Source organism: Aulonocara stuartgranti (genome assembly GCF_965226115.1).
Source record: "Aulonocara stuartgranti genome assembly, chromosome: 19".
NCBI classification, from domain to species: domain Eukaryota; kingdom Metazoa; phylum Chordata; class Actinopteri; order Cichliformes; family Cichlidae; genus Aulonocara; species Aulonocara stuartgranti.
Genome location: NC_138955.1, coordinates 27,509,200 through 27,522,104, shown reverse-complemented (window position 1 = coordinate 27,522,104; position 12,905 = coordinate 27,509,200). Strand labels below are relative to the sequence as shown.

General features: G+C 38.0%; 1 protein-coding gene across 1 annotated transcript in view; it reads left to right on the top strand.

The window, feature by feature from the left end:
* Nucleotides 1-877: 877 nt before the first annotated feature.
* Nucleotides 878-12,905, top strand: part of ehd4 (EH-domain containing 4) — a 37,924-nt gene continuing 25,896 nt past the window's right edge. Inside the window, exons 1-3 of the mRNA XM_082515704.1 lie at nt 878-1,416; nt 7,344-7,520; nt 10,412-10,509. Of these exons, the coding sequence (XP_082371830.1) occupies nt 1,187-1,416; nt 7,344-7,520; nt 10,412-10,509 (505 nt within the window). The 5' untranslated portion in view covers nt 878-1,186. The remainder of the gene's footprint in view (nt 1,417-7,343; nt 7,521-10,411; nt 10,510-12,905) is intronic.

Sequence of the window (12,905 nt, the reverse complement as noted above, 5' to 3'; positions counted from 1 at the left end):
CCTTGGCTATTTTAACTTCCAGCAATTTAATCCTTATAGAACACATATGCTGCGGTGGTTTTTCAATAATAGTGGGACAACATCTCCCTATAACAACAGCTCTATTTTCACATTATCATTCAAAAACTGTATTTACACAGTTTATCTTTGTTTATTACCATTATTATTAATAGTAGTAATAGTAGAAGTAATTTATGATCTGAAACATTTAAATGCGACAAATATTTTTAAAAAACTAACAAATCAAGAAGTAGGCAAATATTTTTTCATGGCACTATTTAACATATATTGTTGCACTTGTCTCACTTTCTTCGCTGTCCTAAGTTACTTTCCACCACTAAAGGACAGTTTAGTGGTGAAAAGTAACTTAGTATATTTACTTGATTACTGTCCTTTGAGTTTTTTTACTTCACAATAGTTTGATTGAAGTAACCGTATGTTGGCTTTTGCTACTTATCATTATACTTCTACTAATATATGTTACTGCATTATTACAGATTAAGCTTAAATTCATTAGAACCATCTCCTGTTGCTTTACTAAAGGAATAGAAACATTAATGAATCAGTATTATGATCTAATCGCTACTCTCATTTATATAAGTCTGCATAATGAGCACTTTTAGTTCAAGTTAAACCTTCCGTACTATTCCATCCGTGGCTTAATTAGGCTACAGTTAGTTTTTACTTACTTTCATGTCATACATCTGTATGAGGGCCTAAAAAACTATCCATGTGTTTAATGTCTGCACCGGATTTGTTTGTGAGCAAATATTCAGTTTTGCCGCTAGATGTGGCGAAAGCACTCCCGTGCTGTTGCTGAGCCTCCCGTGGTACCCTGTCAGAACATTCTTGAAACGTCCCCGTATGTGCGTTGTGTGTGTGTGTGTGTGTGTGTGTGTGTGTGTGTGTGTGTGTGTGTGTGTGTGTGAGAGAGAGTCTGTGTCGTCACGGGGCGAAGGGCGGTGCCCCCAGGTAAGCACATCAGCACCCTCCACATCACAAACACACGCCCAGAGCAGCACACAGAGGAGGCACAGTACTGAGAGTAGCCGAGACTCCCTGGAGCCAGACACACACTTCCCTCCGCTCAGGCTAAGGACGGAGCTCACAGAGAAGGAGGCAAAAACAGCCGCAATATTTGGAAACATCGAAACAAGGAAGTTGGATACAGAACACAGCGGGAAGCATGTTCAGCTGGGTCAAACAGGAGCAGGGTGGCAGCAACAAAGAAGGAGAGATGTACCAGACCGTTACGGAGGGACTGCAGACTCTTTACACCAAGAAGCTGCTGCCGCTGGAAGAGACCTATCTCTTCCATGACTTCCACTCCCCGGCCCTAGAGCCTGCTGACTTCCAGAGTAAACCCATGGTACTGCTGGTCGGCCAGTACTCCACTGGGAAAACCACCTTCATCAGGTACTGACCTACAACTGACTAGTGTTCTTGTCTGTGAAGAGGCTGGAAGGGCCGGAAATTGTACTAGATGTAGGGGGAAAAGCCCACCTCTATTTTTGTTGCATCACTTGAATGTTATTTGTTGGGACCTCGTGTCATATCTCGTTAAAATATCACAGTTGAAGACGCGTTTGATTTCATCTCAACTCGAAATATAATTGAAAGACAAACTCCGTGGGGATCCCAAATTTGTGCCGAAGTGACTTTTACTATCCTTTCTTTCTATACTGTGAAAAATATGTGGCATGCTATTGAAAACAACACATCTTAAGGCTCATGGGCATTGGGAGTGAGCTGTGGCATTATGAATGACAGGAAGCACACAAGTTAAATTCACAGCCGTGACTTATGCAAACAGAGTGAGATTTCAACACTACCGTGCCTTCATCAGAGTCAGAGTGGACAAACACACAAGGAAAACACAGCCAACCCTTTGAATCTATTAGATAATGAATCGAAGTTTAAATTATTCTGTTCCACTATTTCAGAAACAGAGAAAAAAAAATGACATGACCACCTCAGTTAAGTGCGATAGGCCAAAGTAAACATAATTGCTATGTAAGTGGGGTGACATCATATCAGGAACAGAACCAAAAATACAGTCTGCTTTTAAAGGTCATCAGGGTACAAAAATAATCACCAAACAAACCAAAAACCACATATAAGCATGTGTCATGGGCAAAACCTGCAGGAAACATGACAAGTCACCTTTTCATGTGCTATGTCACTGTGTTCAAAGTGAAAAGTCAATATTTCTGTCAGTGGTGCCATGAACTGCACTGCACTGCTGCTAGGAGATGATGGCATTTTTGGATTATCCCTTACCTCTCACTGGTAAAATGAAACAAACAGCAAGAGAAAAAAAAGTGTGCCTCTAAAAGATTTTAGGGAAGGGGAGAAACTAAGTCACCCTTAGAATTCAATTTCAAAATTAGATTTTGATTTTTTTTTTAAACCCTGAAACGATCTGAAATTTGATTTAAAGGTTCATGCAGCTGAGTAGGTAAATACAGGTAATTACACTGCCATCATGTTTATGTTTTGACACTGTGTGTGAATTCTATAACCTGCAATCATGGAATAAGGTAAAAGTTAACTGGAACAGTTCAGGATCCCTGTCAGTTTAGGTTCCTCCTTCAATATTGGACAATTGCTCAATAAATAATTTAGCTGCAAAAGAAATAATATGTAAGGGCCAGATTAAAAGTCTGTAGTTCTTTTCTTTATGGGCAAACTGACAGTAGAATTGTCCTGTTGCATAAACCTTAATAATACATTTTCAGTTTTCTGGTTAAACTTCCAGATGATTAGGTGTGAATAAAAAGGCAGCTTGGAGACCACGTGCTGATGGAGTGATTTTTATTACACTGGAAGGACTTCATGTGAAATTATGTCAATTTAAAGCCCTTCCATGTTCATGAAAAAGGCATGAACATGTATCATAGCAAATTGTAACATGTCAAACAAGTGAATGCAGTCTCAGAGTAAATTCTGGTCACATAAAATCCAATCCAACTAGCAGGTCTATAGTTACAGGTTTAAAAAACATTTAAAAAATGTCTTTACTAAAAGAAGACTACAGTGAGCGCAATTAATATTTATTTTCAGTTAAAGATGCAGGTCAACATTATCAGTGGAGTTTTCACTTCATACAAAGTTTTAATGGCTTTTGGAATTAAACCAAACTTCCTTCTGTGTGTCTTACCTGCTGCACCCCTGATAGCACTAGCTTAAACTAGCCATAGAGGGCCTTATGTGTGAGCTTGCTTTTAATCTTACCATGCCATTAATAAGAGTAGTTTAGTATTGAGCTGTGTGGGGACAATATTCCTTAAAAAAGCTCAGGAACCTGTTCTCTCTGTATGACCCAAGCTTTGCTGAGAATCAGAAACAGTTTCCAAAAGTAGCAGAGTCTCATTTTCCCATAATAGAAATGAATGTTGCAATTACCAAATAGATTGGCCAATTTTCCAAAGGAATTTTGCATTACTTCTTCTCTTTAGGGTTTTGACATATTTAATCTTAATGAGTTAATCACTAAGGTTGTAACAGTCTAACCACCTCTCGGATAAGCTGTTAGATTAGTTTCCATGAATTTGCAGCCGGGCTTCCTGCAAAAGAATTGAAAGTCCAACATGCACCTGCAGATTTTGTCACTGAAGGTCTCATGTGTGAATGTGTCTGAGCCTTTTTCAGAACGTCATTGATGTAATGTAAACAAATAAGGCACATTCATAACTCTGAATAAGTAAGGAGTGAATGATGAGTGAAAACAGTTGTTTTGGCAACAAGGCAGACCAGCAGATTTGACCTGCAATCCCTTCAAGTCTTACACAAGCTGCAGAGAAACTTTGGCAGTTAGTAATGTGTGTGTGTGTGTGTCTGTGGGGTAGGGGGTGGTGAGGGCACAACCGAAGCTCCACCTTGCACCGGAATGCTCTGAATCATGGGAACATGTTGCCAGTAAATTGCCGAGTCAACATATTTTCTTCTTCTTCTTGTCTCACAAGGGTGAACTGAAACCCTGGCGTAAGCTGTGGCCCAGTGGGCGGCTCGCTAGACACGAACAGGTCTTAGTGCATTCTGTTTGGACAGTAGTAGTAATCTGACCAAACCTGCATCTATGTTAATTGATGATAACTATTAGCATATTTTCTATAATGTATAATCCCACTAAAACTCACAATTTCCTAACTGAACACAAATGACCAAACAGTGTAACTGTTACACAGCTATAAGGAAATGCTTGGAGAAATGGGAAGATTATGGGTGGAAGCTCCAAAATCTCTGCATGAATGACAGAAGTAATTATTTCATAGGAAACTAAAGCCTAACAAAATAAGATTATAAACATCTCCAGGTGTCTTTGTGTGAAGAGTTGGGAATGCATTAATATCCATGAATGTTCAACCACTGCTGTAATATATTTGTCCACCTGTCCTTACAAATTAGTGAAGCAGCAGGCAACAATTACTTTTAGCCAAAATATGTCAGCGGTGTGCTAACGTTGGTCCTCGGCATTTTACCTGCCAAGTTTGAAGAACACTGTATGAGCGGTTGTCAAGAAAGGAGAAGAAAAGATATTTCTCACATTTTTCACAAGTTGCACAAAGATAAAAATGCACATAAACAACTACAATCAGAGTGGATCTTCCACAATTTTTCAAACTGCAGCTAGAGGTGGAAATTCTTGTGGATCAGCAGCTGAATGAAAACATGAGGGAAGATTATGACTAAACTGTAAGGCCACGTGACATGTAACATTAAAGGGGCTGTCGTTTCTGACATTTCAGTATAGGGGCATGCACGGTAGTTTTCCATCCTTGGGTCTTGCACACTCTTTGAAGTGTGCACTGTCCACAAAGACAGGAGATGACGAGAAAGAGCCATCTTCCCTCTCTTCCTTCCTTTCTCACTTTTCTTTTATAAGGAAAAGCAAGTGGAAAAGTAGACAAGGTCAGTGTTGAGATGAAAGGAAAGGAAAAAGATTTATTTTCAAAGTCTGTGCAAACACAGCTGTTCCATTACAGAGATCAGAGCCCTGTGTGACTGAACCTCAGAAACTGGCCAATGGCCTGCTTTTGTGACAATAGATCTGGGATTTCCCTTGGCATCAAATTAAAAGTCAAACTGCTGTTTAAGTAATTAAGAATAGCTTTAACGATCAACTTAGCCCTTTTAGTCTCTTTTTTTTAAAGACTAAAAAGGTTAAAATGTGCTGTTTCAGAATCATAAATGTGTGATTATCTATTTCTTGTCTGTAACAAACCTGATCATAAACTGAATATTTTTCTTCTTAAACACCCAGTCAGTGATAATGGGTGAACAGTTTTGGGACAAATTTACATAGTGGTATTGATGTCTGACCGATGTGAAGCTGATTTTCAATAGTTCATAATTAAATGTATCAAACATTGGGTTTCTCCCTGTTAGCCAGTAAACTCTGGCTTATTAATTAACCCAAGACCTAACAGTTTGAAAGCCTGACTATTAGCCTTGGAAAAGTCAAAAAACAGTTTTAGTTGTTACGTTGTTTGTTTTAGCACTTAGTTTCTATCTGATTTCATAGACTTTTCATATGATTTTGTGCTTACAAAGTAATTATTGTAGGTGATTTTAACATGCAGATGTTGAAAATGACAGTCTCATTAGATTCAAGTGGCTGATGAGGTTTAGAAGTATCACTATTATTTTCTACCATGTGCAAACGCAATGCAGAGCAGCTACCTAAACTTTACTCCCACAGAGGTAAATTATTTGATTATTGTGTTACGTCATCACTATATATGACCCTGGATTCTGTGGTTTCTTAAAAAGGAAGGCAACAAGTAAGACATGCTTGACTCCCTGCTATAACTCACAAATGTGCAGCTTAAAGCAGATAATCCATAAGCTGGAGAGGAAATGGCTTTGCACTCATTAAGAAGATCTTTGTTAGGCCTGAAAAAATAGTAAGATTTCCAAGCTTTACAGTTTTTGAAAAAATAGATTAACAATATATTTGTCATCGTTCAAGGAAAACAGTAACAATCCAGCTTTCTTCTCAGGACTGTAGCCCGACTGACACACAGTCAGAGCTCTGTTGGGCCAACCGTACTTTAACTTTAACTTTCACAAATAAAATGTTAACCATTAAAACAATTTTTTGTCATAGGGTAAACACAGATGTATCATTATATACAGCGACGTCAGTAGCTGCTGATATTTACTTAGACTCTTCTTTCTAGCAATCATTGAGTTCATGGCAAAAAAGTCTTTCTCTAAAACATCATTGTGTCTTTTGGTCTAAAGTCTTGTAGGAATGGGGTCTCCATTCCTACAAGACTGCTAAAAGAAGTCTCATTAATTATTAATGTTTTTATTTAAGGTTGTGGTAATAAACCATTACTTAAAACACCCTTATTTGAGCTGTCAGCTGTCTGAGCTAATTGTAGACTCATTTTTAACCTTTGTTTTATTTAAAAAAGTCTTGTGTTATGCAATCTTTTGGAAGGTGATATTATTGTGTGAACCACATGAGTTGTGTGTTCAACCACATAAAGTTTATGTTAGCCAACATATGCAGGATCTAACATGTGCATTCCATTCTCTTGCCCATGCTTTAGTTTCGGCCTGCACCACCCTAATCTTGCTCAATCCTGTTTTTTATTTTCAGTATAGTTACCTGTTGTATTTAAAAGCAAATTAAGCACTTTTGACATTATTACTCATTAAGAGCAGGATAATGTGCTGTGTTAATGTAACTGTTGTGACATAACATCCATAAAAGTCCAGGTCCCTTGTATCCTAATGTACTATCCAATTGTTAATTAACGATGGAACAACCTTTTTTCTGGGTCGAAGTTTTCAACTTTTTAATTCTTCCTTGTTTTTTAAGCCTCCAAAAACTTTTAGAGCCTTGATGTTTGTAGATAAATACCTTTATTTTAATGTTTGAAAACTTAACAGAAACACCTCAGTGTACTCAATAAAACTTCAGAAAATATTTCAGTTTGGACATTAGGCATGGTTTTGGCAAGGCACTGCTGACCCTAGTAGAATATTCTTATTGTAACACTGCTTTCTATTCACCCTTTTTTATGAAGCCTAAAACGGTGGGGGTACCCAGACTCTACTGAATGAAGGTGTCAAACAGAGCACGTCCAAGAAAAGTAAACCATTTGTGTGACTTGTGTATTTCATTTATTTTTCCATCTTATTGGACCTGTTTTTGGACCTGGATTTTCAACAATGATTTGACCGAGACATTCTAACAGATGTAGAACTTGATTGCAAATTTCTGGACTACACTAAAACAAAGTTTTTTTCGAACACTCTTATTGTTGTAAGTATAGTAAGATCCTGAAAGTCGTTAAAGTTGAACTACATATATTCTGTCTTTGGCTCAGGTATCTACTGGAACAAGATTTCCCTGGGATGCGGATCGGTCCTGAGCCAACCACTGATGGCTTTATAGCAGTGATGCATGGTGAAAATGAGGGGGTTGTCCCAGGCAATGCTCTAGTCGTCGACCCCAAGAAACCCTTCAGGAAACTCAACGCGTTTGGAAACTCCTTCCTCAACAGGTAAAGGCATGCGCACATTAAAGAAGGAAAAACACAGCTTAAACAACCCTCAGTGTCCATCTAGATATGTTTATAAACCTGGAATTCAAAGAGGGTTTTAATATTTGATGTACAGTATTTTATGAGAAAATCGGGTTCCCTCAGATATAATTTTTATTTACCCCTCAGAGATCCAAGTCATTAAGGGCGGCAACCCAAACCTTAACCCTACCCTAAGACTAGGCCAGAACAGAACTATTATGTCAAGATGTGAATAGTTTTTTATGTGTGTTTTGTTGTTTTCAAACTGTTTAAGCAAAACACCAACTATATATTCTGATTGCCTAGGGTTAGATTTAGGTTTGGGGTCATGATAGAGTAGACCTCAGAGGATTAAAAATCTCCATTTTTGGTGTCAGACCACAGACTGCGCAATATTACCCCATAAAACCAAAACACAGTGTACAAAAAACAGACTTTCGACATCCTACCTTACTATAAAATGATAAAAATGTAAGTTTTTAAGAAAACAAAATAAAACGTCGATGCACCCTTGCTGGTAAAGACTAGCTAGTTGGATCGTTAGCCAAGGCCATTTTTTTGTTTCTTTTCAATTTTGAAATTCTGTTTTGGTTCTCTGTTTGAGTGAAATTTGTTACAATAATTAAAAGCAAAATTTAATCATGAGAAAATTATGATTTATTTATTAAAGAGAATATGATGGAGAAACCCTTGTTGGCGAGCGGTGCGGTAAGCCCTTTAGTTTAGTTGGTCACCAGGTTTGTTCATATTTCAGGAGGGATTTTGGACCACTCCTCTTCTTGGTCTGATGGAGACCAAAACAAAGAATCAAGCAAAGCCAATCAAATAAAATGTAACTCAGACTGACTGATCTATAATAGCAACACACAAATCGACCAGTGGATCAGTCCATATACTGAAGAGCTCTCAGGATGTTTGCCTGCTGATCTCCAGAACCATTAATCATTTTAATTGCTGGTCATTAGACTTAATTCCTTTTTTCATCATGCAGCTGAGGTCATCGATGAAATACAGTACAACTGAGAAAACTGGTGATTTCTCCTGATGGAGAGAGACTGAGGAGTATGGAACAACAGATCTATAGACTTCTTAGATGTGCTGTGATTTATTTGTTGCTTTTTCTGTATAGATTATATTCATGCAGACAGAATGCAGAGAGGTTGGATAAATAAGATGGGTGCAGACTGATGTGACATTAGAGACCCGGTCCTCAAAGAGATCAACAAGATCTTAGAGAATAATTCCATGTAATTGAGGGTTTGGTCTTATTTTCTGCCTTTGTAGATTGTTGTCACTTTGTTTCACTACTTTTCACACAGACAGACACACCCAAGAACCAAAGTAGCTAAATCCAGAAGAAACTTTTGAATAGGCTATTTATCATACTCATGGGATTACTTTACATATACTATTCCAATGACGTCAATGTGTAAGTCTGTACATATGTTTACAGCAGATAGCTCTCATTCACGTGTAATACACATTTTGAATATGGGCTTTTTTTTTTTCTTTCTTTTCTTTTTTTCGACGCTCTTATGACCTTGCTCCCACTTTGGCAAACACCACTCCATGAACACAAAGAAATGCTGGCACTTCCTCCCACTTCTGTCACTGCTTTCCTCAAAACATTTACAACGTGGGAAGTGACCTCTGTCCCCCCACACTGACATATAAACACTATTAGCTGTCAGATTCCAGAGTTTGTATCAGGCATTTAAATTTAGCTAAAGCCACTCCTGTTCAAAAGTATTTCCTCTGTCCAGAAATATGTCTAAGAGCAGGAGAGAGGAAGTGGACACAGTCCACCCTCCGAATGTCTGTTTGTAAATATACACCTGAAACATTCCTTAAGCTTGAAATCCCATCTTGTCCCGTTGAGACCCTCCAAAATAAGTTATTGTTTCCAAGGGGAAGTGTGTGTGTGCGTCACCATGTGTCAATATGGTGGCTTTGTTTTTTCCCGCTGCCAGCCTGCTGCATCCCTGACAAGTCAAGGCAATTTATAGCTCCTGTAGCCTCTCGACTAAATTTAGGTGACAGGGAGATTAGAAGTACAGTGACCAGAACCTGGAACATAAGAGAGAACAATGATAACAACCAAGGTGTAATAATAAACTAGTAAAGCAAGTCTAGCAAGTCAAGCAAATCTACATGGTAATGTATAGCCTATAAAAGACGGATGCAACCAACGTAGCATCCCCCACTGGTTTCTGTATTTTGCAGGCTCAGCATTATGTTGTAGTTGCGAACGTAATGGTTCTTTTGGAGCCAAGAAACTGTATTTGCACGATAGTGTGCAGTCCAAAATTATCAGCTAATGCAAACAATCGTAGTTAGAAAGTGGGTGTATCCAAATGTCACAACTATAGACGAGGTCCAGATTATTGACTTAAATATATGCAGCTGCATCAAAGAGCAAACCGATATGCCACATTATCCACAGAAGAAGTTTTTTTTCTTTATCATTTTTGACTCTTTTTGAACATTCTTTGACCTTTGACCCCACCTTTTGTTTTAACCCCAATCACGGTGACAGCAGCAACACCGTAACCTTTGCATCCTGCTGCATGTCACAGATAACCCACACCCCCCCTGAATTTTCACCCTGAGGAAATATTTCTTGTACACTGACAATGTGACTGTTTTTACACACTAGCTTAAACTACTTTTTGTAAAGTTCATCTTACTAGAGTTCTTCTTAGAGATTTGCTGTAGTACGATAACCTTAAGGGTAAAGTACGTGGTTGGGTGGATGGGGCTGTGGAAATGTTACTTTCTTGAACTATCTGACCAGCTGACAGTTCGTTAGCCTGAGATAAAAGTGTTGCTGCCTTGAAAACATGAATTCTCACTCAATTCTCACTGTTCAGGTTTATCTGCTCCCAGATGCCCAATCAGGTTCTTCAGAGCATCAGCATCATTGATACTCCTGGTATCCTGTCTGGAGAGAAACAACGAATCAGCAGGGGTAGGATATCTGTGTGTGTGTCTGTGTGTGTGTGTTGGCTGCCTAAAGGAGGCACCCTACTCTCAGTTTGTTGTGTTGTTGCATAATAGCCCTTGACATTCCTTCACTTCCTCATATTGTATTAAGTCAGTGAGCAGCTGACCTCCACAGTTTAATCTTAAGGCAGTTTGTCAATTAGTCTTCTGTTAAAGGAAAAGTCTTTTTTCCCCGTTTTTTTTCTTTGTTTTGACTAAGTCGAGTAAAAATGTATTAGCTTCATGCAACATGAATTTTCTTTTCCTTTCTAGACTGAACGATTAGTCAGTTTTTCTTAAAAAGATTTTGATAAATACTGGCCAGAGTTTTGCACAACCTCAAGACAAACAAGTCTAAATCTCCATCAAACGTTGAGGTCCAGTGTTTTAGAGTAAAATTCCTTTAGAACTTATGGATCTTACCTGCTGATCAATCCTCTAGACAGAGTAACTGCGCTAACATTTAACCTAAAAGGTTCTTGTGAAATACTGTATCTCTCTTTTCTGTCTCACTTCCTTTTTTGTCTCACAGTCTGTTTCCTCTAGTGAATCAGTGCTGCTGATGTGTGTTTATAAATGCAGATCTGAAACCAAAGACACTGATTCGTAGGAAATGAATTCACGGGAGCAGTTACACATCTGAAAAATCTTGACCTGACTCGATATATTTGGTGCCAGGGCTCAAGTGATTGTCAAAAAATATTTTAAGAAATTTCTATTTTTTTTCCTCATTAAAAATGTCTGTTTTCTGTCCTGAATGACAAAAATCATATTATCTATTGGAGAAAATGTGTGACAAGAACCACGTACCAATGACCCTAACAGTGGGAATTTAGTATTAGTTGTAATGGTTATAATTAGTTCAATTTGTTTTATAACCATGTCAAAAGTGCTTCGCAGGACCAAGCATAAAGCATATTCATACATTTTCTATATATCTCTTAAAGCTCTGTTTATTAAGTACTGACTGAGTAGGAGTTACCGGTAGTACTGTTTTCTGTTTTGGTTACTTCTAGTTTAGTTTCCCAGGACTAGGTTAGGGGAGAAACCTGAATCCAGGGGCCTGCCGCTGGTTATGGTCTTCTTCCTCTTTTGGTTGTTTTAGCCGGGGCTCCCATTTCTTTTTTTGGTATTTATTCTTTTGTGAGTAACTACACACCCTTTATTAAACGCTTGATAAATTACAACAACATTCTGTATTTATGGACGGTAACAGTAAACTGAATGCAAGGTTTGCACTTGTGTAACTGGGCGACTTTATATGCCAGAATTACTAACGTACTGCTTACCATGTATAATATAAAAATGTATTCCATAAGGTAACAATCTGTATTGATTTTAGTGCATGCTGTTGGGTCAAAAATGTGGGAAAATGTGGCTCCCACAGTTGTTTTTAAACCAGCACATAACATTATCTGAAGTTGGTACTGTAGTGGTCTAACCAGATAAAAAGAGCCACCTTTGTGAAACTGAAGACTCTGGTTTTGTGCTCAGCATACCTCACTAACCCATTACACTTTGTTATGGTTAATTCTGTCGGCTTTCACAACACAAAATCAAAATGAAAGAAAATGGAACAATGTGAATTTCCATTTAACTTCCTTATTTTTAGTTTCAGCAGCGTAAGCAGTCATATTTCAAAATGGACCAACATTGGTCTTCATCTTTTTAAACTGTAAGAAACTGTGTTAACCCCATGTCTTATCGTCTATCTGATACTTTGTTCTTCAACACTCTGGCTTTATTTAGTCTTCTCACAGACCATATGCCTAATCCTGTCTTCACCTGTTTTCATCTCTTTTCTCATGCTCTGTGGATTAAAGGGATGCTATCTACACTTGCCAACAACATCTAACAAAATCTCCTTTGACAGCCAGCCTTTAGATAAATGTTGGTGAAGTTGGCATCAAAAATGACACTCCTTGCTGGAATCATTACCAAATCAACCCTCAATGAACAGATTAAAAAGATTCAGTGTGGCATACAACGGCTTGTAATATCAAACACCTCGTGATGTGAAGACATTCCACCAGCTGATCTAAACATGTTCACTGGGGAGCTCGATATATGATAATGTATTCATTCATTTAAAAAATAAAAAGCAAATCAAATGTGCTGCATTATTCACTACAGGGAAAAAGAAATAAGTACCCAAACCCAACACTGGTCACTGGTACACTGCCAAATAATGGCTAACATGTACAGTCTATGGGAACAATGATATAACAAAAACAGGAGGGTGTTATTGTATAGATATGTATAAAGTTTGCTAGAAATTTGTCCAAACGAAGAACTAAAGATGCAGCCTTCCACAGAATACATGGAGGTTCTTTAATATAAATAATGAATATAATATTTCATTATGCATGTCCTTGATCCCGT